Below are 27,273 nucleotides of genomic sequence, written 5' to 3'. Positions count from 1 at the left end.
CACGCACACCCAACCACATGTGCACGCACACAAAAACACACGCACACACACAAATACATACCATACATACATACACACCACTTTGTACAGGAGCTTTCTCTCTAGCAGGACAGGGGTGTGTAGGCCCATGCTCTTGTGGTCGTGCCGTTTCTGAGGACCCATAGTCTGCATGGGGTTAAATAAATAGTCTGGGGGGGGAGGGCACAGGCAGGGCAGACAGACTTCGCCCCTCTAACCGGAACCTTTACTTCACCAGGCCTATCTTCTTGGCCTCAGTTTCATAAATCAGCAGCCGCCACATTTTCACTATGAAGACCTCAGCTTCCTCATCCAGCACCTTTAAAGAGACCACAGACAGTAACAGTATTAATCAATGTTGTCATCATACACATTAAAACACACATGATTTGTATTCATGTTTAAAAACTAATGGAACTGAATGAGTTAAGGACTCACCATGGCAACATCATCGAGTATAGTTTGTGGGGTGCTGTGCGCCATCACCTGTGAAGCAGGGCAACACATTACACATCCATAGGGCATGACACAGTACTCACAATGCCAGTCACTGGAAACAGGACTGAATAAGATTGACTAATTATTCATTAATAATTAACTAATAATAAATCACTAATTATTTTTGTGAGTCACTTTCATTCTAACCTTGGAGCACACAAAGTCAACCAGAGTGGCCTCCTCCTCGCCAATGTACTCGATGATCTTCTTGTTGATCCATGGCCTAATCCGCCGCTCCATTAGAGTCTGTGGGGGAAACACAACGCACTCAATCAGAAGCCAATTCCACTGCGCCAGCTTGTGCACATGTTAGCAGAGAGTTGTCGGCAGCCTCACCGAGTCTACTATGGACCAGTCCAGTGGGTAGGAGAAGAGCTCCGTCTTGGCCGTGGGGATCTTCTCGATCAGGCTCTTGATGTGCCGGCGCTTCTCTTCGCTGTTGGCGCCGCCCTTGGTCGCGCTCACGTCCAGACCGTCCAGTCCCAGGTTGCCGCCGCGGTCGTCCTCGCCGTAGTCCAGCGGCACCAGCTTCCGCTTGCGGGGCGCCTCCGATTCCTCTTCCTCATCGAAGCGGTTGAAGACACTGTCCACTGTCGCAAGCTTCTTGCGCTTGACCACGTGTGGCTGACCAGGGCTGCCTGCGGCTCCTGATGAACAGACAAGAGGAAAGGGTCACAGGGTTAACTCCCCCCAGCATCGCTCACAGTGTTGTATCAGGCTCTCCACAACTCCATTTCTCAGCTTCTCAACTGATAAGAATCTTTCTGGCAAAGCTTATCTGATGCCGACTTGTCGTCACACGACTAGTTTAAAGATTAAGAGTTCAGAACACCCAAGATAACGGCACTGAGCTTTCACATTTCACTAGCCAGAGGATGTGCGATTTTGCTCAATTACAGAGGATTTGACTATTTTGTCCTTTTTCTAACTTGAGTTGGTTCCTAGAATAATTTTGTAAAGAATTAGTGTTTTTTTTTTTTTATCTGCAAAATTGGAAACATTAACTTTGCCTTTGAGACCATTCTCAAATGAATACAGCATTTATCGACCATGCAGTAAGCCTGCTGTCCCATGAGTGCTCCTCTCACCTAGCTTGAGGCTGAGGCCGATCTTTGGCCGGTGCTCCTCAGTAGGCTGGGCTTCCGGCGAGTTCTCATGGGGGATGATGATGCCGCAGGGCGACTCGTTGCCGGGTGTGAGGGGTGTGCCATTGCCACTGGCGGAGGAGATGGACGGCGCCGAGGTGATTGGCCGGAGCGTGGGCTTCAGGCAGGGCTTGACCTCGGAAGCATCCTCCTCCTCCTCCTCCTCCTCCTCCTCCCCGACGTCTTCCTCATCGTCCGGCCCATCGTCTACATCCTCGTCATCTGCAGACCGGTGGTCAGAACGAGGAGGGGCAGCCCGCTCGCCTGCAGACCGGTGCTCGCGTTCACGCTCCCGTTCACGCTCGCGTTCTCGGTCCCGGTCCCTTTCCCGGTCCCTGTCCCTGTCGCGCTCTCGTTCGCGCTCGCGCTGCTCCCTGTGGCCGCGCTCCCTGGGCGCCTCCTCGGGCTCCTCGGGCTTCGGGGGAGGCTGCCGCCGCTGCTCCGCCTCACGCTCCATCTGCACACGGACCAGAGGCCTCAGTCAAACTAGAATCCAATGCTGCAAGATGCTGAAAAAATTATGCCACATTCCCGCCCTCTAATCATCAGAAACAGAGTATCTGCTATGTGCTGCCATAAGACAGTTGTTTTAACAATGGATATCAAAACACACAGGGTGGCTGTACCACATCCAATGAAAGTATTAGCCTGAAGCTACACTTGAACTGGCTTCGACTTCGGCAACGTATGATGGCTTGCAGGCAGATCACAACAATGGGGCAACTATGTCGAGAGTCAAGTTTTCATTCACTTTCTAACACCTCATCATTCCTACTGTTGATGCATTTAAGACAAGATTAATCTTATGTTTTGGTATCCAATAATAAGCTTTTAATAAAATAACACCATTGAATGTAAACCTACTCCATCCAGAATGTTCTCTTAAAGCATCTACCTAATTCACACAGCACATCTTAGGGTGTAAACTGCATTAGCAGAGTGCCTCCGTTGTACCCACCCTCTGGAGCTCAGCATCAGGGTCTGGATGTCCCTCAGCCAGCAACCTCTGCCGGATCTCCTCATGCTCTTCCTTCTCTCGCTTACGGTCCCGCTCGTCCAGCTCCTGCTCCTTCTCGCGGTCCCTCGTGCGCTTCTGAAGAGCACTCCCCCTGGTGGACAAGTTAGGGAACAGGTCAACTTCATGTCATTTCCACTTTTCTTGACAACATTACAGTTCTATGCATATCTTCTCCACTTACAGAACATCTTTAGATGCCAAAGCTGATAGGTAAGGAAGTCTCAAAAAGATTCTATAACAAACTCATCATTAGTGTTTTTAATAAATCTTTGAATATTTGTTTGGCCAAATTCATCAATTAATGAATCATTGGAAGTTTTTTTGATTATCAAACTGATCATCCTCTCTTGGTAACTGTATGTCAACTACACTGGGAAAAGTTGACAAAATAGACCCTGAAATCAATCTCTTCCTGTACAATTCCCATCATAGCTACATTGACTATAGACTGGAACATTGCTGTGGCCATAGCTCTTGGTTATTCACAAACAACTTAAGCTCAAAGCCCAATGAGTGGACCAACCTGTAGTATTTTGGGTCGTCCCGATCATCGTCGTAATCCTCCAAAAACTCCTTCAGCCGTTTGGCCTCTTTAGCCTGAGGGGTCACATGGATAAAATGGCACCCAGACACAAAAGGAAATAGGTATCTGTATCATGACGTACCACAGTCCTGGTACTTGATCAAATACATACACGCATGTGGGATTTTTCTTACCATTTCTCGACGTCGCTCATCTTCTCTTTCAGCATCTTTGCTGTAATCCCGCGCTTTCTTCCTCTCCCTGATCTCCCAGTTCTTCAGCCGCTGTAGGATCACAGGTCACACTGTTCATTTGGCATGTCTCCAAAGTGCACATCCAGTGAACACTCTGAACTCCCCAGTGGACTTATCTGTACAGATGTCCTATTCAACTCCAAGCTTTTTACCCTTCAGTGCTCCATTTATATATATATATATATATATATATATATATATATATATATATATATATATATATATATATATATATATATATATATATACATACACATATATATATATATATATATATATATATATATATATATATATGCAGTTCACATGGACAAAAAAGCATATACCAGTAACAATAATACTTCATGGTGAAACTACTTTCTTTCTACACCCATGAGCTGGCCTCCAATCATTTTCTCAGGCTGACTATTTTAGCCATAAACCCTGCTTTTGTCCTTGGGGTTGGGTAATAGAAAGTTGAAAGGGTATAAAAAGTACCTCTTGGTAGGCGGCCTCCTTCTCCCTGAGCTTCCTCTCAAGTTTGCGCCGTTCGTACGCCTCCTCCTCATCCTCCTCCCGGTCTCTCTTCTTCTCTTCCCGGTTACGCTCCCTTGAACACAAACGGGAGACGGAGATGACATCAACGTTTCCATCACAAAGACGGACAGATGCTACACCCTCAGGGTAGATCAAGGCCTGTCTACGCATCTGAAACCCTAAAGGCTTCCATCAGAAGTTTCTTCAGACTATGGATTCTACTGCACTTTGCCTCAAAGGGTTTTGCCAGGCCGAAACTGTCCGATCAAAGTTGTAGTTTTTTAGCCCTCGCAAACTGAAAACAACCTTGACATTCTAAAAAAGTAAATACAACTTGAGAAACTATACAAGTTCTTCTATCTAGGGAAACAAACTTAAACTATTTCAGCGGGTAGACTGCACTTGTGTTGCTGAGAGCAACAAAAGGCAAAGCACATGTTCATGTTGTTAAGGGCCGGTCCAACAGGACTCACTTTTGCGTCTGTGCTGCAGCACTCACCTGGACCTGCTGCGGTCACGGCTCCGGTCGCGGCTCCTCTCCTCGCGCTCCCTCTCGCGCTCGCGCTCCCTCTCCTTGTTCCTCTCCCACTCCCTGTCGCGGTCTCGGTCTCGCTCGCGCTCCCTCTCGCGCTCCTTCTCCCGCTCCTTGAGTCGCTCGCGCTCACGCTCCTTCTCACGCTCGCGGTCCCTCCGCTCGCGCTCCCGCTCGCGCTCCTTGTCCCGCTCCCGCCGCTCGCGCTCCAGCTCCAGCCGCTCCTTCTCCTTCTCCTCCTCCAGTTTCTGTCAGGGACCCAGCAAAGAGTACAGGGGAACACGCACAGCAGTTTAGCCTGACGCGCCACAAGACAGCTGACCAGCTCTGGGAGCTCAGAGAACCCAACAAGAGGATACAATAATGTGTCACTGTTTTTTTTTTTTTTTTTTTTTAAGAAAATGAAACATTTTATTGAAAGTGGTTTACAGTCTCAATTACTTATTTACAGCCAACACGTTCACAGGCAGGCAAACACACACACAAACACACACACACACACACACACACACTCTCTATTGAATGATGACAGATGCTCCCTGGGAGGCCATCTGCTCAGCTTCATAAGGTGGTGCAAACCACTAGAGGTACATGAAAACAAAGGGAGGAAGCTGCCACCAGTCACATGTATGTGTGAGCAACTCTCAAAGAATTAGGCTGCTATCTGCTACCCATCAAGCAAATACCTGGTTACACAATGGTATGCATGCAAATTGGAATTAACACCAGAATGCTACTACTGAGCCTCTGTGGGTCACTCCTATAATGGTATGCCATCGAATGCCCTTGTCTGTATGGCCTTTCCTTGATAGTTTTATTTAACTGGGTAGCAGTTGTTTGTTTTTCCATGACTATATCTCTGGCATCTACAGAATCCAGCCTACCATACACAACAGCAATAGACACACAGATACTGGAAACCACTTTGCGTCCACACCAAAACACCCACATATATAAACTGGTTGGATGACAGATACAAACAAGTAAACACATTTCCTAAATAGAACTGGACAAATGGACAAAATGTTAACAATCTTTAAGTACCTAGAAGTAGAGGAAAGCAAAGAGAAGCGCTTCAGTCACTGGAGCAAGAAAACAGCTGCTTCTGCATGAAACTAGTGGTTTGGGACTTACAGACGGCGAACTACGGATTCAGCGCTTCACTGCATTTTACTGGCCTATATGCTAGGCCTAGAAGGAAGAGCAGGTCAAACCATTCACAAACCATTCGTCACACGCACGGCTGGGTACACAAAAGTGAACCCTACCACTAACCATCCAAGTCTATGGAAAAAGTGCACACATAGAAATGACCTAGATTAAGGGAGGAGGAGAACACTGGGCACACATTTTAACAGTCAGTGTGTAGGAGCACTTCATGTCCTGGTTATGTTTTGCTTTGTTTTGTTCTTAAAGATGGAAATACACATTTGAAATCATATAAGAAGCAGTCTTACCCAGACAGAGTCTTCAGGTGGTTCGCCAGAATCCAGGACCAACATCAAACACAGAGAGAGAAACTCACCAGCCAAGCCAAAGAGCCCCCAACTCACGGGAACTTTTAGAAAAGACCTCATACATACACAAGGTTGACTCTCTACTCCCATGTTCCATAAATAAAGGTCCAAAACGACCAGAGGAGAGAGTTGAGGGGTCTTATGTCAGGGAGGTGAGAAGAAGGAAGCGGGGAAAAGCGCCAAAAAAAAAGGACAGAAAGACAAACACAGGGACAGAATATCCCTAAAATGCCAGAGGCCACTCTTACTCTAATACTGCAATCCCTCCGTATCGTAATGTTTGGACTTACCTCCTTAGTGAGACTTCAGGGGAGAACTAAAACACTGAATGCCAGTAATGTTGTTATAATAATGTTCATATTTCCTGTTGCACTGATTAAAGGCCCCATTTTTTTTTTTACAAATGCTGCATCATCTGTATTCTTAATATGGTATGACCATTAAGTCTTGCATGTTTAGTCTCTTGAACTTAAGATCGTAAGCATTTTAACAGTAACATTTATCTTTCAAACTGTACACTATGACAATGGACTAGCAATATCTGGCTGTCATAGAAGACTAATGAGATGTCGTATGATGACTGATCAGACTGCAAATGCAGCAACTCTCTGATTAATGGACCATATTCTTCAACTTCCTTGAGCAAATGGGAATAGACTGCTCATTTTTAGCACTGCCACTGGGTAATGTATAAACCCCTCCATCACAGAGGGCCACAGATGCCAGGTCTTCACATAAACTAACACAGAATGGGACGAGCCATCAGGATAAAACAAGTCTGAGCCATCTACACTGCACTGATGAATCATTGTTCTAAGAAGCATGTGGACACTGAAAAGCTCAAAAAGAAAAAAGGACAAAATAGAACAAACGTAAATAAATAAGACAGAGAGGGGAGAGTGGAAAGTAAAGATAAATGACACAGGAGACATACAGTGGTCTTACCGGTCAAGTCTTCAGAACACCAGCGTGCTGTGGGGGGGCGCCCCCTACTCTAGCACAGACTGCAGGCAAAATGGCCGCAGTGGTTATTTAGCTATCCCCACGAAATAGTTAGCAATTACTCAAAAAGGGGGGAAATTATGGAAAAAAACACTTCATGAGGAAGGACCCGCAATGGTTCACTAAGCTCTTGGCCGATGACCAATACAGCCCCTACACGACCATGAATACTGTGTAATCAACACAACACTAGCGGGAGGGAAAAATCCGAATCAGAAGTACCACTGCCTTCCCGGGGCTTTGAGGCAGCTGCTGTTCATAAAGGAGGCCCGTGAGCCAGTTGCCCCATTAGCAGATCCTCCAGAAGGGGGCGCCCAAGACGTGTAAAGAAGAAAAAGAAGCTCATACTTACATCCTATCCACGCAACTTTTTCCAAAGCTCTGAGATTCATCTTGCTTTAGTCACCATATGATCTCTATCATAATGGTGGGGTTTAATGAATAGATTAGCTTTAAGGGAAGTTTACATAATATCCATGCACTTTTGTGTTTTGAATTGGTCCTACTCTACATTTTTCTCTTAACCCCCATACGGACATGACGTGAGATTTACGAGATGGTAATCTCAATCTACTTCAGAACTTTCAAAAGTATGGATGCATATAACCCAATAGAATGTTGTGTAAAGGTAATGAAGAGCGATTAATCTACTTCATCTCTTGTATTTCAAATCCAAAATTGTCGCTACACTACTTCAAACAGTTGACTATTTCTGCACTGTTGTGATTAAGATTGTGATTATACTAATCAAGGCAACAAACAATTGGGCAATCAATGTTCAAACAGCCCAAGGCCAAATATAAAAATACAAAGACATAACTGTTACCTTGTGAGTGTCTCTGAACTTGCTGATCTCTCTGGATATTAAGTCTCTTTTGTCCTCCTCCATCTCGATGGCATTGATATCCTCCTAGGACAGAAACAAAGTAAACAGACTGAGAAGGGCTAACATACTTCAGAGTGAAGAGTTTAAGACTTTAAAAGAATAGAGATTAGAAACAAACCCTGCCGTCGTCACAGGATCCATTCAATCACATCAACATATAACAATTACCAATACACTGCATTCAATAAGGAATATTACAATGTTAGCATACTACCATTTCAATTAAGTGAATACATAAAAGTTCGTACATAAAAACAGTCCCTGTGTTCTGTTACATCATAGCCAGTGCAAGATAGTCTTAACTAAATGAATGGCATGTGGTGGTACAGAGTGATAATGTTACCTCCTCTTTCTTCTCTTTCCGCTTCTTGCGGGGGTGTGAGTCCGAGTCCTGAGAGGGGGCATTGAGCTCACTGGAGTACTCACGAATTAGGCCTTCGATTGCCCCTTTCACGGTCTGGTCCCGACGCTTTGTCTCTTCATCCAAACTCTCCTCTTCATCGTCCTCGTCCTTTGTACTATCCTCAGGCTTTGCTGCCTGTCAAGAGATCATGGAAATATGTGGAAAGACAAGGTTAAAGCCCGAGATCTGGACAAAAAGAACCCATGGGTAAATAAGCCTAGGGGGACAAAAATTATTAACTCGTTTCTAAGCGCAACTGGTTCCAAAAAGTACCTAAAACATCAAGCTGTAGTTTTGCCGTTGTTCCTCTTGCTAAACTAGTGAAGCAAGCAGCTTACATCATTGGAATCAACTATCAGGGAGTACACATACTGAGATGATATGAGTTTGGATTAGTGTTACTAAATTGGGAACCATCTGAATTAAAATGGCATTGTAGAAAAGAAAAAAAAAATCACAGGAAAAAATACAATAGACAGATTACACACCCCATTGGCATTTCTTTTCTTGGCCTTCCACTCGTCCAGCTGGGCCTTGGTCTTGGCGTCGACCTTCACCAGCAGCTTCTTGTCCCCGATCTGCAGCTCGTGGAGCAGCCGCAGGGCCCGGAGGGTGGACTCAGGTTCCTTGTACTCACAGAACCCAAACGCTTGAGGGGAGATGAGAAGGGAGAACAGGTAAGAGAGTCAGTCATGTGCCCGGTACAGATGCCGTTTGTGCTTACTAACTAGTGTGATGGACACGCGATGGTGGGGGAACAAAATGTGAGGGAAAGTGAGCGGGCTTTGGACTAAGAGCAGGAACGAGGATAAGTGTGGTTTGAGAAGGCATTCAAAGACAAAAAAAACATCTGGGTTCTTTCTCTCGCTCTCCCTCTCAGGCCAAACCCTGTGCAAGCAGCATGCTCCACAAGTCCTACAGTACAGCCTCCCACCTTTCACATAGGCCTTCCCAGCATGCATCTTCTTGGATCACAGTAGCTCTGCTTGGTTGTAGGGACACCAGTGGGGTGGGGCCATTTGGAGGATGGTGAATTGTAATGATGGGGAGGGGTGGTAAGTATATCAGAAATGGTTTTACCTGTTTTGTTTTTACCTTGAAGTTTTCCAGAGGCTCCCTGGACTCTTTTCCAGCTGAGAACCAGGCCACACTTCTGTGATGACAAAACATATAAAAGTCCGGTCAATAAGTTCACCAAGCATAGTTGATGTGACATAAAGCGATTAATGAATATGCAAAGCCCTTGCAGCAATCTTCACTCACCGATAGAAGCTGTCGGACAAGCATGTCTGAAGCTTTTTCTGAAATGTTTCCCACAAACACTGTGGTGGTTGGGCCACCAGTGGTGGCAGTAGTGTTGGTGTTGTTACTACTCTCCTCTGTCCCCTTGGCTTGTGTTGTGATTGCCTCCTTCCTTACCACTGTTGGCTTCTGTGTCACAGATACTGTGGAGGGGACCAGTACCTACAGCCACCCATCCAAAAAACAAAAATTCATACATTTTGTATAAGCTCTCTGTGTCTACTAGATTTACATCCCTCAAGTGTGCACAACTGCATCACTTAGTAAGCCAAGTTTATAGCAGACAGCAACATTGCACTGTGGCTTACCGTTGGTGCAGGCGTCATTATGCCCATGTGAACTGGAATCATTGGAGCTCCTTCAACATGGAACAACAAAAGGTCAAAGTGACTTCCGTTAAGGGCAACAAATGACACACAACAATGATTTACTATAGAATTCAAACCCTCATTGTACTCATAGTCATTTATTTAACAAAGCATTTTAAATTAATCAGAACTGTTACCCCAAATGTTTTCTTAACAAATACCTCAGATTATCAAAAGTTGTTCCTTTACTTACCTGGAGGCACTGTGGGAGGATACCCTCCAAATTGTGGAGGGGGGATACCAGGAGGCAGCTGGGGAATCCGATTTAGGTGAGGGGGGTACGACATATTGGTGGAAAGGTACCTAATGTAACGTTAAACATTTCCGTTAGGACAAAATGGCACTGCAAATCGGCCTGTTAAAGTAGTCCGCTACGTTACCAACCAAGCTATTAGCTATTGGTGTATTGACAAACGTTGTGTATTTGGCTAGTTAACAAGATGACAATGGAATTGACCTACAAAAGTATCTTGCATCAATTAACGTTAAGTTACTGATTATATATAAAATGCTACCACAGCTTTTTGAATGATGATGTCAGTCAAACGAACAACCTCCCTAATAATGAAAATGCGGTTCATTGGCGTTTCCCAACTGTAATGTTAACGTTAACCTGGGAATCGAATAGCAGCTACTACAATTTTTACCAGGCCAACTGGGTATTGATGCTGCAAAGCTTAACAGCGTTGACTGAGTTAAACACAATGTTATCCGTCAACTCAAACCAGCATTACTTAACAATAACTGTTTAGCTTAATTTCGCTCAAAGGATTTTAACCAAGCTATCATTACACAGTAGTAAGTTATGTTAGCTGTCAAATAAACAATACTCAACAACTTTGCTATCCAAAGTATGGTAGCACCACTACATGAACTGCCCATTTTTTGGCCATAATTGTGTGTGTGCCACTGTCGCCAAGTGCACCGCCATTAGTCTAACGTTATGGTTCAGTTAACATTAACATAATACTAGCTAACGTTAACTCTTCGGCTACCAAATTGGCAACAACTATCCATATTAGCAAGGCTAGCTAGCAGGGAGCTAATGTTAGCTAATAGCAAGAAACAATTAAGCTTACCCTCGTTTTCCTTTATTTCAGGATTATTTCACCCAGAATCCCTTGATAACGTAGTAACATATACCTATTAATAACTAATAAGATGAAATACTAATAAGAAATCCCCAAAGAAACGTTAGAATATTATACGCCGGTCAATTAGCAGTATGCGCATGTATGAGGCACAGAATAAGATGGACGAATGTGAGCTGACTAGCAGCAGTAGCAGCGTTCTAGCGCAAGGTACTCTGGGATAGAGACGAACAAAAAAGATAATGTGTGTAGTTTTACCACCAGGTGGCGACCGGTTGCCACATAATCTGAGCCGATGCGGTTCTGACCTGGTTTGAGCTGTTTGATATTATATTATCGCAAGCCTGGAGCACCACGCTACAGCCAAAAGTTGCTTGTTGTTTGGGCTGTTCAATGAACAGCATGCTGCTGTTCAATGCTGCTGTGACAAACGTTCCCGCCCCTGTCGGGGGGAAAACAAACAACCCCTCTCATTAACTCCAACGCAAATTAGGGTCAATAAACGTAATTCGTACAGAAATCGCAGGAGTAAATAATAACAAAAAATACCACAAATCAATATGACCACTCAATACATAACCACTTTGCCGGTCGTTGACCGTGAAAGATACCTACAAAAGCTTAATTCAATTAATATAAAAACATGTCCCTTCAGTCTCCTGAGTACGAAGTGGTGCAACAACCCCACTCAGTGACCAGAAGTGTCATACGGTCTTCTCTTCTTATGGCTTGTAGCCATAATTTTCTTCTGTCAGGATTTTTTTTGAGGACATGGTAGGCAAAAGAAACTCAGGGAGGGGTTCTTAGCTGTGTGGTTGGTACATGTCTACCGGTTCACTCTGGCTTGTTCTGAGGGAATGTTTTCCCCTCAAAAGGGGCATGGCGCAAACAACCTGCTCTGTGTGACGCGGGTCCGGTTGTAAGTATAGACAGTAAAAGATAGAGCAAAACGGGACAGTTCCGGTCTGCATAAGTGGGAGTGTCACCTTACGTCACTAAATAAACTTTCTCTCAATAAGCAGTAAGAACAGATAAACATAATTGTGTTCACAGTATTATTGTCTATAATCATGTATGATCCCAATGAATCATTCTTTAGGACATGATATGAATAATTTAATTAGTCGTGTGAACCGAGCTAGCTAGCTAGCTAACGCTATCTTAAAATGCTATATAAGTGGATGGGAGTAGCTATAGCAATACAACTATGCGCTAACAAGTGACTAGTAGTTGAAGGACTTCGCTTAAACTTAATATACTGTTCCAAATTCACTTGAGTATAAACTATCCACTTTAACTAATGTCAGTAATGTTATTCAGCTAGTTGTCATTTCAAAGAAATTACACTTCGCCGTTTAAAATGTTACCTTAGCTAAGAGGCTAGCTAGCCTGCCAACTACCGGACAGTAACTGGCAGCAGCATGGTCTGATATTAAGTTATTTTATTACAAATCCGAACACTAAAAAATTATACTTTTAAGCTTGAAATGATCCCAAACACTTAGATTATGACAACATTTTCCAAAAAATCCTCAACAAATCCAGAAAGACATAATGACCAATTTATTGGTAAAATTCCACAAGTCTCCATTGACATTAGTGTAGCGAAGGTTTACTCTGGTCTGCATAACGGGGGATTGAAACTTCGTTCAAACTTTGTAACGTAGGTCTTGAAAAGGACACTTGAGGAATGTATTTTTCACTTCTGTAAACTTTATACTTTTTGAGATATTAACAAAAAACAAGCTTATTTTCCCCATAGACTTTATATTAGCACTATGAGATCACAATGGACTAATTAACTTGATTTGCACCTGTATCAACTTCCAGCTGCTCAACAAGGACCCATCAAAGGGCCAGTTAAACTGATTGCACCTGTATCAACTGCTTTCTGCTTAACTAGGCCAACTCTCTGTGTCTCTCCATTCTACAAGGATATAGGGCACATTCCATCCAACTTTCTATCCACTCATCCTCTTCAAACCATTCACTCATCCACCCATTCAACTATCCATCAACATCCATTAAACAATCTGCCTAGCAACATCCATTCAACTTTCTGTCTATCAACATCCATTACACTATCTACATTCAACTTTTAAACTATATACTCTGTCTCAGGCTTTAAGCATACAATCTGGCTCTCTTAAGACTACTATTTCCTCTGCCCACAACTGTTTCAAAATACATGTCCTCACTACAATAATTCACTATTAAATAATTTAACTATTTAAACTACTCAACTATTTAACTGTTCAGCCATTTCAACTGTCAGTTGTTATCAACTATGACTCCTGCCAACTGTTTCCCAATAAAAGTTTGTTTGGCATTTTATGTTAATATACAGTATGTTTATATTTTCATGCACTGGTAATTTCCTCGAAATTACATTTTCTAGTTAGCCTATGCCATAAACCAATTAAGCCTACACATGATGATGCTCAAAATGATGCAAAAACACAACCAGTTGATTTGATTATCAGTTTCATGATATCATGCTTTCTCTCTCTCAGTCCACAGAAAGATGGGATCTAAACGTGTTACAGTGAAATATATACCCAACTGGGCATTTATTAGGTCACGTTGTGACCAGCAGAACGTGTGGCTGAGAAAAACACCAGAGGCATGGTTGTAGGAAATGTCCTACTGTAAGCAACTGGAGACCTCTGCATGTGGCTTTCCACCCAGCACTCCCTTCGAACAAACCCTCGCAAACGGGCTTTTCATTGGTTCGAGTGAAGGTGTGTCACCAAACCTGACGTAACCCCCTCACCATAAATGGGCATAGACACCAGCATTTAAGTAGCCTAAACAGTCATATAACTCTAACTGTTTTTGTTTATAGTGTTAAAATGAAGCCGTTAGTAAGCGCTTAGGTTACTACAATTTGAGGAAAAATTAGGTCTGTTAAAGATTCTTTAAATTATGTCCGCTTTTCCGGTTTGTTGCAGGGACAATTCCTTAGTCTATGACGCTCGTTCCTCATGAATATGAATGAGATAATGGTCCAAAAGACAAAACGCGCGAGCGTCACTTTCAGAATCAGCATCCATCTGAAAGCGAACAGCATCTCATTTCCCTTGTTCTCCCAAACCGTCGACTATCGTTGTAAGAGAACTTAAAGACTTTCTAAAACTCAACACAATGGCTTTAAGAGGATCTCTTTCTCGTCTTCTTAGAACACAACTTCACGCCTGTCAAAATAGCCGGGCGCATTCAGTCGCTATTTTGGGAGCTCCTTTTTCAAAAGGACAGGTAAGGAAATGCTAGATCTTTTGAAATATTCAGAATACGAAGTAAAACTCTTATGGTATTTTATTTGGTATCTCGTCATGTCGCCCACATAAAGTTGGCTAAATCCATAACCAAATCCATAACATAACGTAGCCTACTTTCATGTTTCAGAAAAGAAGAGGAGTCGAGCACGGACCAAAAGCCATCCGGGATGCCGGTCTAGTTGAGAGACTGTCAAATCTAGGTAAACCTTAGCCTACTATGCTGATAAAGCCTACATTTAACATGCAGCCTAAATGTACCCAATATCTCAACTCTAGTTGCCATTTTCTGGACGAGGACATCCTCTCGGAAGTAGGCAATCTGGCTCTTACATCATGATCTGGCAAATCAGTAGCCTGAGGGTCTAAAACAATTAGGCATTGTTCAATTTCAGTGTTGTGGCGATTACGACAGATTAACAGTTCAGAGGGATTATGATGCTTCAGGTGACTGTTTAAAATTGGGGGGAATTCGGCGATTTTTGTGACCACATGGACTGCGAGAAGGGGTTTGGTCGTGCGTCATGTTCTCCGCTGCAACCTCCCGCCCACTGACGCAAACGGGTTTTGTCCTATGGTTTTGTCATGTCTTTCGGCATAGTCATGTGAAGTTACCACCCACAACTAAATGTTGCCCTGTAAAAACCAGAGGATCATAAAATGGATGGCGAGATAGGCTACACTTATGTAATCCACAACAAACCGATTCCTCGCTGTGATAGTCGTTCTGGCAATTATATGGCCTTGAAAACTAGAACAGGCAAAAATATCATACCAATCTTATTCATTGTACACTTGAGTGTTTTGTTCAATGTAAGGTGATTTGCATTGTGAACATCTTAAGGGGCACAGTTCCACTCGCATAGTTTTTTTTTTTGTCCAAGGTTGTTCCTCGGGAATGTGCAAGTCATTTCGATATATATAGCTTTTTCCGAGTGGTAGTCAGCTGCGAAACAGATAAACATTGCGTCGCCACGTCTGATTAGTTGCGCAAGGCCTGTAGCGCGTAATATGATATTAGAGCTATCTTAGGAGCGACGTTTTTCAGTGGTCGGATGTGGACGACTGGCATACATTTGGCACATCGCCATGCGCTGAACATGCTTATTCAGCGTGAGAAATGAACAGTATTATGGGCACTGGTTTCATCCTTGCGAGTTAGAGGATAATATTGAGCACGGTAGCCTACCGTTCCCAAGACTCAAAACGGAAAAAGAAAACAAAGCATCAGGCTTGTCTTCGTGGCAATACTTGAGCAAAAGTCTCACCACAAGTCCGAACAACTCAGTGTCCAACAAGCCAGTGATAGGCCTACTGGAGAATGATGATCAGACTGTGGTTTTGGTTTAAAAATAACTGACAGTCTGGGATCTCAATATGAATCTGATACATGGCACAAGTCCCAAGCCAGAGCATCAGCGTCTTCTTGCATGCAGCCTAATCATTTTGATGTCTAAAACAGCAGCAATGTTCCGATCTATTTTTGTCCATGCGACTATGGATGGTTAAAAGATGCATCATTAGTTTTCTTATGCACTGGCCAAGTAATAAAACACCTCCCTAAAACCAATCGTCTTCAGATGGTGACCCCTCCCTCTCCTTCCCACAATAACTTGTTTACTACATGCTTGCCTACCACTCCCTCTTCCTTAATGTATTGATACATAACAGACTATGCAGTGCAACCTATGCAGTTTCCAGAAGATTCCTGTGTGTTTACATGGAAAATGGGATGGGATGGTCAGACCCAAATGGAAACCTGATTAGGGACTCATGGGAAAATAGGACACATGGAAAATGTCTAGTCAGAGTACTAACACAACACCCCCCCCCCCTCCCTTCTCCAAACATATTAAGTGACACCCCTCTTTCCAACATTAGTCCTGTCAATCACAGATTTTGCCTTGCATTAGGTGGAGAGTGCAGTGATGATGTTTGGAGGGTTTAATCGATAATAAAAGTTATACACCTAATTAATTTCTTCAGATTACCCCGTCCATGACTTTGGAGACCTGAATTTCCAGCATTTGGAAAATGACGAGCCATACATGCATGTGCCTTTCCCACGCACCGTGGGCCGGGCCAACAAGCTTCTGGCAGGCGCTGTGAGCCACGCTATCGAGGCAGGACACACCAGTGTCCTGCTCGGGGGAGACCACAGGTAACACACGGATTCGGTTTCTTTTTGTCAAAGAGCATCCTTCAGAAAGTAAAAGAAGAAATGTGAATTTAAGAGCTCCTCTTTTCCCCCACAGCCTTGCTATTGGCTCTGTGCAAGGCCATGCTCAACAGTGCCCCGATCTGTGTCTGATCTGGGTGGATGCCCATGCTGACATCAACACGCCCATGACCTCCCCTTCTGGTAACCTTCACGGCCAATCGGTGGCCTTCATGCTCAAGGAACTCCGAGACAAGGTAATTTGAGCACTTACCTTTATGTTCCCTTGTTACATAACTCTCAGTACCCTCTGTCAAGCAGAGCAGGGAGGCCTGAGGCATGTTCTGGCATTGTTCTTAGAATATCTCTTTCTATGAAATGTCGTAAAAAGATAACATAATGTGCTCTCTAACCTGACACAACAGCCCCATTTGTCCTCACAGATGCCTGATATCCCAGGATTTTCTTGGATGAAGCCTTTCCTCGCCTCCAGGGATTTGGTCTACATTGGCCTGAGAGATGTGGACCCAGGCGAACAGTAAGTACAACATTCATATCGGCTGAGAAAGGCCACCTAATCTAACTGATTTGTGATTTGTGTTTGTGTAAAGTGAGCACCTTCAGATAATGTCCTTGTGTTTTTTTTCATTATCCAGCATTATCCTGAAGAACCTAGGAATCCAGTACTTTTCCATGAGAGACATTGATAGAATGGGCATTCAGAGAGTTATGGAGGTCACTCTTGATCATCTTTTGGCCAGGTAAGAGAAAAGTAGATACTTTTAAAATGGCTCACATTAAGTTTTTAAATGCATTACCTAATGAACAAAGTACAATGTACCCTAACAGATACCCTGCTCTAATGGAGCCGTGAATACATGCAGGAGAAGTAATACAGAGTACAACTGCTTGCCTTTAAACCTTGCCTCGTAATTCAGGATGTTGCTTGTTCTTGCACAGGAAACAAAGACCGATACACCTGAGCTTTGATATTGATGCCTTCGACCCTTCCCTGGCCCCGGCCACTGGGACCCCAGTCAACGGAGGACTGACTTACAGAGAGGGCATTTATATCACAGAGGAAATCCACAAAACAGGTAAACTCTAGGGAGACACACACTCAATTATTTACCATATGAACACCAAGTAGAGACACAATATGGAGGTGGTATGTTGTGACAATGAAGGGCTCTTTTCTGATGTAGGGCTGTTGTCTGCTATGGACCTGGTGGAGGTGAACCCTACTCTGGGCGCAACCAGCGAGGCGGTGGAGTCCACGGCCAGCCTAGCGGTGGACGTAATCGCGGCATCACTAGGACAGACGCGTGAAGGCTCACACGGAGTCTACCAGGAGGAGCCTGCGTCGAAGGAAGACACCGAGCAACTGCGGCTGTAGAGCCACTAACGCTTGAGTTATGGACTGTCACATCTCATGATTCTGCATTCCAAATGCCCTCCAAGTGTCTCGCTTTGAGACAAGATCACAAGTGTGGCTGGTAGAAGTATGCTGTTGGACACTCTGCTCACTCAAGGTGTTGAATTCAAAAGTCGTCCATCGTCTTGAATTCATACATAGACCAGAACAAATGATTGCCTGAATACAGGTTCTTACAGTTAAGGTCCAGTGAGGGGGTGAATGTGTGCAAGTGTGTATGTTAGTAAGTAAGCCATCAGGACTGCTGTTTGTAGCTTCGTTTACAGGTGTAATTAGTTGAATATGGACAAAGTACATAATTTACGTGTGGGAAATGAAAGTTTGAAAATTAAATGACAGCTTCAGAATTTATTTCATTGGCTATTTCAGGATTTAGCAAGACCTTGGCTACTGATCCACATTGGCTGTGCCAGTGGCACCTTTGCAATAATGACAAGTGTTTGCACTTTAGGACCAAGTGCAGTTTTTAATGAGTTATTTTATATAGTTGTACATTATAGTGTGTGAAAATTCTCATGAGTGACTTTTTGCTATGTATAGTTTTAATTTGTATAGCCTTGTAGATATATTTTTATTCTGTTTTGTCATGACGTACCAATCAAAGAAAATAACTTAATTTTTCCGGAGACAAATCACTATCAGAGAAATTGAAACGTGAAAAGGTATGGCAACAACTGTCCTTTGAAATGACATACCACGTCTGTTTACACATTTCATGGTAGACCTGCTTTTACTTGTCTTTCTAAATAATTCAGAACTCAATAAAATACTAAGTGAACTACAGACTCCTTGATGACTTGATAATTAATTTAGTTAATATTCCCTGCCAATAATAAGACATCCTGTGATAAGATGTCCCACAGATGCTGTTGTTGTAAACACACTGTATCGGTCTACTACCAAGATAAATAGACAGCTAGCAGAGCACAGGTCAGTGTGTCAGAGTCTACACACACAGCTCATGAGAATTTGTGTCATAGTAACAGGTGCTCCGGGCTGTACACACATCCTCTAGATTCCAAAACACACACTTTTTAAAAAAAATCAGAAATCTCTTCTTGCCAGATATGCAAACAAGTCTGGCATTACAGGTGGTCTACTAAACAAAAACACACCATGGGAAAACTCCATGTGTACCACACCTGATATTCAGTGCTTTATTTAATACTAAGAATAAGACTGAATAGTAAAACTCTTAACTCACATTAATCAATACATTATATTTTGTAAATTACATTAATACATTCATTATTGGAAGATTAATTTCAGTCTCTATTAGTATGTACAGTTGCCCTGTTGCGTCATGGACACACCCACACCCACACAAAAACAAGGCGGGCACGAGTGAGAGTGGGGCCAGCAGCACTGACATGGGAAGTGAACTCACATTTCATGGCTCAGAAGTCTTCTCTGGGTCTCTTTCGACCCAAGTCCACAGGCTCATCACTGCTGTGCTCCTTTTTCCCGTGGCTCAGTTCTCCAGGGCGGCCAGGATGGTAAAGCCAGTACATCCAGTACAGAAACGGCCGCAGTCTATAATCACTGACGAGACTTGGTCCATCTGGCTCAGAATCATAGCCTTTCACTGAATGTAATTACACACCATCCAAGCACAGCATCTACTCCTCCTCTTACTGCTTTACAACAGCAGCTCCCTGAGGGAGAGCAAGAGCTCGTAGGGGAGGAAAATGGAGTCCCTTGCTATCAGTATATCATCAAGGTAGAGTAAGAGAAGTGGAGAGGAGAGGAGGATGTGACAAAGAGATAGTGGGGTGCTTCTGGCCTCTTGGCTGTACATTTTTTGGACAACTAGGTGACCTATTTACGGAAGAACTTCAGGTACACTACAGCTCCGAGAACACCGAGCTCCATCACGATAATGACTGACAGAAGCAGTTTGTTGGTCACAAGCCTGTAAAAAAAAAACAAAGAGAGACCAATGGAGGCCACTGTTTTTGTATGGACTGAATGGAATTCCAAACAGTGTTGTACATTGGTTAAAAGGCATGGGTGTGTTTCCCCTCTGAGGTGTTACGCAATAACATACACGTGATCTACTTTACTCCCTGGTAGCGAAAACACATTCACCAGGAAGAACTGATAACGCATATCAACAGCCCAAACACATCAACAACACCTGCCTAGACTGGCAGACTAGACCTTGGAAGGCTGCCAAAAATCTACTCACCGTCGGGACATAGAGCGGAGGATTTTTCTACTTCTGCTTAAGTTCTCTCCAGTATGAACCAGCTGTAAAAAGAAAACCAAAACTACATGTCTTGTTTGGTGATTAGGTCTCTTTCACACCTAATTACAAACTATTCTTTCCATTTTCTCACCACACAAAGCATTGCAAATCCCTCTCTTTCCCTTTCTCAAAAAATCTCACCCGGTCACGAGTGCGGTCCAGTTGATCTCTCTGCTCGCCCAGCTCCTCAATGATGTCATTGCCAACCTGGTCCGTTTCTGCAGCAATCCGCTGGCTGCGCTCGATGCTGGCTGTGGCATTGTTGAGTGATGCTGTACCCTGGATGAGCAGGGCCCGCTGTGATTGTACATGAGTCTGGACAGGAGAGAGAGAGAGAGAAAATTGGTTGAAAGCAAAGGATACTGTTCAAAATGTTTCTGTATTAATTGACAGTGATCAAAATTTCAACAGACACATGAAAGCAATAACTAAATCAGCTTTTTACCTCCTCCAAAATATTGCCAAGCTTAAAAGGCTGATTTCAAAACATGATTTAGAAAAACTCATTCATGCATTTATCTCCAGCAGGGCTGATTACTGCAATGGGCTTTTCACAGGCCTTCCTAAACAGGCTATCAAACAGCTTCAGGTGATACAAAATGAAGCAGCTAGGGTTCTCACAAAAACTAAAAGAACTGACCACATTACTCCAATTCTTAAGTCCCTGCACGATAACAATAACTATAACCATAACCATAACAGCGTCCACACTAAACAACAATAAACAAAGTCTCTCCTCATGTTAATGAATGTGACGGCTGAAATTTGATGGGTTCTGATTGGCTATTAGCTTTTTATCGTTCTCAAAATCGCTCTGAAAGTGATCCCCAACGATATCTTTCTTCATGCCGTTATCGTTATAGTTTATGTGTGAACGTCGTCATTCATATTAACGAGAACGATACTTGTTTATAGTTATTGTTATCGTTCTTGGTGTGAATGACCCTTTAGTCACAGAATTGACTTTAAAGCACTACTGCTTGTTTATAAATCAGTAAATGGCGCAGGACCTAAATACCTATCAGACATGCTTCTACAGTAGACACCTTCTCGACCTCTCAGATCTCAGGAGAAAAACCTGTTAGTAAAATCTGCTGTTAAAACTAAACATGGTGAAGCGGCTTTTAGCTGCTATGCGGTTCAGCTCTGGAACCAAGATATCAAAAAGGCCCTAACTGTAGCCAGTTTTAAATCTAGACTTAAGACCAAATTGTTCACAGATGCATTCTATTAACTGCGCTGAGTTACAAATTCTGAATCTGCCTTTAAATTATTCCACCTTATGTCTTTTATTTTGTCTTTTATGCTTTTATTTGCTATTACTGTTTGCTTTTGTTTGTGTAAAGCACATTGAATGACCTCCATGTATGAAATGCGCTATATAAATAAACTTCACTTGACTTAAAAAAAATAATTTAACAGTACTTTACAACTGTAACAGTGGGCAGAATATACTGTACAGAGTCTCACAAATCCTTGTTAGGGACACCCTAGCAACCATCCTAATTACCCTAGCAACACCCTAGCAACAACCTAGCAACCAGCATAGAAACCGCTTCATTAATGCGTTTTGGCTTATTGGGTGTTACATTAATGCAGATAACTTTTGATCTGTGTGCCTGACTTTCAAAAATGAGGTACTGTTGCAATTCTTTTGGCGAACTGCACCTGAACAAGCGGCAGTTAGGAGTGGCAGTTAGGAACGACCCTATTGCATGCAAACTCTGCTCCTTAGCCACTACACTACCACGGTCCAGTTGATGAATGGCAAGATGGCATACAGATTTCAGTACTTACACTATGGTCATTCTGAGAGGCATAGATGCCCTGCCTGTTCTCCCCTGGGCGACCAGCCAGGCCTGACCCCTGGTCTGAGCTCCGGACGTCCCGCTGTAGTTTGCCCAGGTCCCGCCTATACAGCCGGATCTTGGTGCTCATCGGGTTTCGGAAGGAGGGTGGAGCTCCGATGAGCTCCCGGTCCATACTTTGCAGCTGGGAATTTTAAAGCATCAGGAATATTAATTAACATGATGCAATGGTTTGAGCCTGCACAGAAACACACCTGGTGTGAGACAGCAAGTCTGTCTGGTGACAGGGCTCCCCCTGCTGTCTGAGACTAGATGACTGACTTCAATACTCGGGAATTGAAGACAGTTAGGGCAGGCATTCTCCAATCTCCATGAACTTCTAATACAGGCTGCATATGAAACTCTGTACTGTGAATCTGTAAGCGCTGTTGCACAGCAATGTATAAGGTAAATGTACTCACAACTTCTTCTGCTTCCCCAATTCTCTCATCGAAGACCCGCACCAAACGTTTCCTTTCCTCTACAAAAATCAGGAAGTTTGTCCATTACACAGCAGCTTCACATTTTAAATTTGATTACGAGATTGCATGATTTTTTTATCTAAAATAGAGGGCCAATGTAACTGTATAATTTTATTACGATGTCTTATCAAATCGCTGTTTAGAATCGGCATATACAGTAAGGCAGTGCCTCATCTAAATCTTAATTTCTAGAACAGTAGACGATTTTCATCTAGATATAGATAATTCATATTATACAATGTTACTAAGTGAGGGGGATCATTTAAGGTAGCCGTTGGGAAATTGTTAACACAATTGAGAATGTCTACACCAATCCTATCATATCGCACAATGTTGGCCCATCAGTGCACCAATGCATCTGCTGTGCTTTGATCTAAATGAATTAACTTATGATAGCAAGTTAGTGTTTGAGAAATACAATAACTATAAGATCGCTTCAGTCTTGTTGAATCTCAGTGTTTGTTTTGTAACACCAAATAAAGATAAATGGCTCACTCCAGCTTCTTTCCATCAAACGAAAATAACGTTAGCTAGCACTATGCTATTTGGATAACGTCAAGTTTATTTACCTCCGTGACATCGAAAGATCCGCTGGGGCATCAGCTCGAGTTCGTCATACAGAGATTTGTAAATCTCATGTAACTTTTCTAATTCTTCTGATGACATGTTGGTAGTGTATAGACCACAACAACTTTATTATTTGAGGCATAAGACAGAAACAAACACAAGCACTACCGCGATAATAAAATCCTCGGGACGGCGAAAATTCACTTCCTCGTGATTTTATGCGACCTACTTATTGCCTGCCTTGCGTGTAACATTTTATTGGGTCAATATATTTATCTTAGTTGAAATCAATCACATTTATAAACCAACCACAGACTAAATCCCCATTTTATAGTACTATCTGTGATCGTACAGAACAAACCAGCTGAATTATAATGCTGATCAATTCAGGCATTGCATCAGCCTCCTCTGTTGAGGTACATTGTGGTCAATGTAGTAGCCCACCACCACTGCCACTACCAGATAAATGTTAGTGTCTTTTACTGTCTAGGGGCTACCAAAGATCTGATTTTTCTCTCCCTGCCACTATACGCTACATTTGCAATAACTGACTGTTCTCGCCAGGGTTGTCATGGCTCATTCTTTTATTTTATAGCAAAATAATTAACTTTGATAGATCCTTACCTCGCACCATATCAAGGCGTTTATTCTGGTAATGTTGTGTGATGTCATGGTTTATTGTTGATTGCCACTTTATGATATGTAACAAATATCTTAATATTGTCAATGCAGTGTACATAAAATACATCTTGGTGTTCTGCCAAAGTCGACAGGCTAGTCAACGAACTACAATCCCAAGATTCCATTCTGGACATAGCATCTCTGAGGCGAGAGAAGGTGCAGCATCACATATTTCAGATCAGTGGAAGCTCACTGAGAAAGCTAGCTGCGGTAGAGCAGTGGCAAAGCCGTCAAGATTTTTGTCATCATGATGCTCGTATTAATTTGCACAGTCCTTGGGGTGATCGGACTGCTTTTGATCCTGCTGTCACCGCATATTAGGTAAGCACTGAGTGAAATGGGTTGCCTTATTTCTTGCACCCTGTATGTGCAAAGCTGTAATAATGATAGTCGGATGCACTGTACTAAATAGTGTATACAGGCTGCTGCTGCTGTTTGTAGAAGAGCGAGGCCAAGATGTGTTTCCTCATATTCACTATCTTTATTGGTCAGGCACATATAAGACTGAGTTTGGACATAGGATAGTGACAGCCAGCTGAACGTTGAAATCAGTAGCTTACATTGATATTCATATGCATATGTAAATGGTCACAGGAGATTTGACCAGGATAGTAACCGCCTCTGCCCTGCATAGTGCGCTTCGGAGAATCAGCCAATGCGGTCTGATCATGGGCGGAGTTACAATGTAACCATAATGTAATCGCTCATCATTGGTTGCATACGCTTCAGGTTACCTCTGTTTGAGTCGTGTGACTTGACGTCTCAAAAAGTATTGATAAATGAATCGATAAGCTTGAGTAGAGTAGGCTAGTAATTGTGTTCCCATAATCTGCATTAATGCGACTTAATGTGAACATTGGGAACAATCTGTTTGAATTGTTGACATATCAAGTTGAATTATTTTCATGACTTTTTAGTTGTCTGCAGCTGACGGGTTGTGGTTGCCCTGCTGTTCATTCAAATATTAACCATTCACATGTGCTGGAAAAAAAAACGCCTTACTTACAATTAAGCTGTATGTGAACATTAAGCCATATCCCACTATAACCTGCCTGTATTAGCTCAGGCTTGAAGCATTTTAATTGGTATTCTGGTGCAGGAAATATGCGGCTGGCGGGGTGTGTCGTTCCCAAGCCCGACTGGATGGAAAGACTGTTCTAATTACCGGTGCAAATACAGGGATTGGGAAGGAGACGGCAATAGATCTTGCAAGCCGTGGTAAGCCCTCAATTTATTTTCTTTTGGAATTGTGCCGATTCACAGAATTGTGTTTGAAAGTGTACTGCTATAAAGTTCTAAACATCCCTTTTAGGGGTTGTTGTTCCCTGGCTCAGGAGTGTTTTGAACTACTTCAGAATAGTATTGGTTTTTAAGTTGGAACCATCACCACATCCTCAAGTTATGTTGGGCTGCTTTACTGTATCTTTCACTTTGTTCTGCTGGCAGGAGCCCGGGTGATCTTAGCTTGCCGAGATGTGGAGAAAGGCGAGACTGCAGCAACAGAGATCCGCACAAGAGTTGGTGGTGCCAAGGTGGAGGTTCGGGAGCTTGACCTGGCAGACATCAGTTCCATACGAGCATTTGCTCAGAAGTTCCTCAGAGGTAATGCCAGTCTGGCTCTCACAAATACCGGTACCACTGCAAACTCCAAACAAAATAAATTAAAGAGGGAAAGGTTAACCATTTTTTCTCTTTCTTTTTCATTGTTCAGAGGTCAATCATTTGCACATCCTTATTAACAATGCAGGCGTGATGATGTGCCCTTACATGAAAACTGCAGATGGCTTTGAGATGCAACTTGGAGTCAACCACCTTGGTGAGTCAGTGCGAGGAAAGGGAATGTATCGGTCTACTGCAGGGGAAAGCTGGTCAGCATTGGTCTTGAGACCAGCAACTGGAATGGAGTTCTTTTTGATGGGTGTTGATGATGGGTAAACCAAAGTTTAACTTGTCAACTACTATTTTCTCAAGTACAAGGTAAATCTCAACACAGTCCTCTGATTGTTTTTTATAGGTCATTGTCTGCTGACATATCTCCTGATTGGTCTTCTGAAGAGGAGTGCACCATCACGCATTGTGGTCGTCTCCTCACTGGCACATTACTTTGGCTGGATTCGCTTTCACGACCTAATGAGTCAAGGCAGCTACAACAGTGGACTGGCCTACTGTCAGAGCAAGCTGGCAAACATACTGTTCACCCGAGAGCTGGCAGAGAGGCTAAAAGGTACTGCTGGGTCTGATGGGATAGGACTTTAACACTGTAAAAAATGAAATGCAATGAGCACCAGTGTTCATCAGGTGTTCATCATATCATTAGGAACAAATCTTAAGTGTTTCATACCTGATGATCCATCAATGTGAATCACTTATTTCAGGCTCCAACGTGACCGTGAACTCTGTGCACCCAGGATCAGTACGCTCAGAGTTGGTCCGCCACTCTACGGTCATGTCTCTGCTGTTCACATTCTTTGGCATGTTCCTGAAGACACCAAAGGAAGGAGCACAGACCTCCATCTACTGCGCTGTGGCTGAGGAGCTAGAGTCCATCTCTGGAAAGCACTTCAGGTACACCCATAAAACTCTCATCATTCAACCAGAGACCTATACTATACAAAATAAGGTTAGTGGTATGTTGAGTCTCTGGTCAGAGATGCATTTAAAATCAGCAAATAGAGGCAAAAGTTTGTGGAGATTGCCTTGTTTCTTGCCATTTTCTAGTTAAGTTAGTTAGTTTAGAGCAAACAATTTATTTTATTTTTTTTTTACATTAAAAAAACGTGTAAAAACATCCATCAGGAACATTTGCCTGCTTGGATGCATGCAGTTCAACCTCTATACCTTTACTCAAATTCCACATCCTGTACTGACTCTGCTCTTCCACAGTGAGTGCACCCCAGCCATGGTGGCCCCTCAGGGGAGGAGTGAAGAGACAAAGCGCAAACTATGGGACATCAGCTGTGAGCTGCTGGGGATCGAGTGGGACTGATCACTCTTCCCGTCTCCCAACCTGCCATTTTGAATTCCCTCCCCTCAAATGTGCCAATTTCTGCCAATTTTATTCATTCCATCAACGTACCTTCAGTCTCCCACAGAAAAGTGCCGTGGCTGAACCTCTCTAAAACTACCTGTGAGGGTTTCAGTGTTATGAACTGAGTTTTAAGGTTAATCATTTAAATTAGTCCTCGCTCATGGATTTATGGACTATCTTAAGACGATTTTTTCCTCCACATTTTGCCCTATTCACTTGAATGTTTTTACATTTACTTTGGTCATATCCATCTCAGCATTCACCACATGTAAAGCTGCCTAGGATTTTACTGATGTCTTTTATACAGATATGTGAACATGACTTTTACTACCTTTACATTATTGTTCAGAGATGAATATTTAAATATATATTTACAAAACCACTGTTGAACTGTGACTGCCACTTGAAGTGAAATTGTTTGTGACAGCTGAGATGAAGGTATCCACTTCCTACACACATCTATCAAAAAATTGCAATCA

The 27,273-nt window shown here is 43.0% G+C and overlaps 4 protein-coding genes across 7 annotated transcripts; 2 read left to right on the top strand and 2 right to left on the bottom strand.

The window, feature by feature from the left end:
- Window positions 1-3: 3 nt before the first annotated feature.
- On the bottom strand, window positions 4-19,456 carry rbm25a (RNA binding motif protein 25a). Of its 3 annotated transcripts, none has more exons than XM_042071526.1 (18): window positions 19,329-19,456; window positions 10,176-10,285; window positions 9,923-9,972; window positions 9,576-9,776; window positions 9,393-9,465; window positions 8,801-8,961; window positions 8,253-8,447; window positions 7,850-7,933; window positions 4,472-4,752; window positions 3,934-4,045; window positions 3,397-3,486; window positions 3,203-3,276; window positions 2,620-2,770; window positions 1,605-2,118; window positions 853-1,163; window positions 664-762; window positions 457-504; window positions 4-337 (listed from the first exon to the last, which is right to left on the bottom strand). In XM_042071526.1, coding segments are annotated over exons 1-18 (2,649 nt in total). In that variant the 5' UTR covers window positions 19,331-19,456; the 3' UTR covers window positions 4-244. The 3 variants fall into 3 exon arrangements, with proteins under 3 accessions (XP_041927460.1, XP_041927461.1, XP_041927462.1); XM_042071527.1 differs by having other exon boundaries at window positions 9,408-9,465; XM_042071528.1 differs by lacking the exon at window positions 19,329-19,456 and adding an exon at window positions 11,062-11,261.
- Window positions 14,100-18,724, top strand: arg2 (arginase 2). Its single transcript, XM_042071531.1, has 8 exons — window positions 14,100-14,328; window positions 14,479-14,551; window positions 16,335-16,509; window positions 16,604-16,763; window positions 16,950-17,044; window positions 17,163-17,267; window positions 17,467-17,603; window positions 17,712-18,724. Exons 1-8 carry the CDS (start codon window positions 14,218-14,220, stop codon window positions 17,900-17,902), a joined length of 1,047 nt encoding a protein of 348 aa, XP_041927465.1. The 5' UTR covers window positions 14,100-14,217; the 3' UTR covers window positions 17,903-18,724.
- Window positions 18,735-23,302, bottom strand: vti1b (vesicle transport through interaction with t-SNAREs 1B). The gene is made up of 6 exons (XM_042071532.1): window positions 23,088-23,302; window positions 22,459-22,517; window positions 21,987-22,181; window positions 20,331-20,504; window positions 20,130-20,191; window positions 18,735-19,853 (listed from the first exon to the last, which is right to left on the bottom strand). The coding sequence occupies exons 1-6, from the start codon at window positions 23,182-23,184 to the stop codon at window positions 19,760-19,762; spliced, it is 681 nt and encodes a 226-aa protein (XP_041927466.1). The 5' UTR covers window positions 23,185-23,302; the 3' UTR covers window positions 18,735-19,759.
- A 620-nt stretch (window positions 23,303-23,922) lies between these two features.
- On the top strand, window positions 23,923-27,176 carry rdh12 (retinol dehydrogenase 12). 2 transcript variants are annotated; one of them, XM_042073248.1, is made up of 7 exons: window positions 23,923-24,087; window positions 24,866-24,984; window positions 25,213-25,368; window positions 25,478-25,582; window positions 25,781-25,990; window positions 26,142-26,362; window positions 26,648-27,176. In XM_042073248.1, exons 1-7 carry the CDS (start codon window positions 24,014-24,016, stop codon window positions 26,750-26,752), a joined length of 990 nt encoding a protein of 329 aa, XP_041929182.1. In that variant the 5' UTR covers window positions 23,923-24,013; the 3' UTR covers window positions 26,753-27,176. The 2 variants fall into 2 exon arrangements, with proteins under 2 accessions (XP_041929182.1, XP_041929183.1); XM_042073249.1 differs by having other exon boundaries at window positions 23,925-24,087; window positions 26,142-26,331; window positions 26,650-27,176.
- The last annotated feature ends 97 nt before the right edge of the window (window positions 27,177-27,273 follow it).

The sequence above is a fragment of the Alosa sapidissima genome, chromosome 19, assembly GCF_018492685.1.
Source record: "Alosa sapidissima isolate fAloSap1 chromosome 19, fAloSap1.pri, whole genome shotgun sequence".
In the NCBI taxonomy this organism is placed as follows: domain Eukaryota; kingdom Metazoa; phylum Chordata; class Actinopteri; order Clupeiformes; family Clupeidae; genus Alosa; species Alosa sapidissima.
This window is presented reverse-complemented; position numbering and strand designations above follow the sequence as displayed.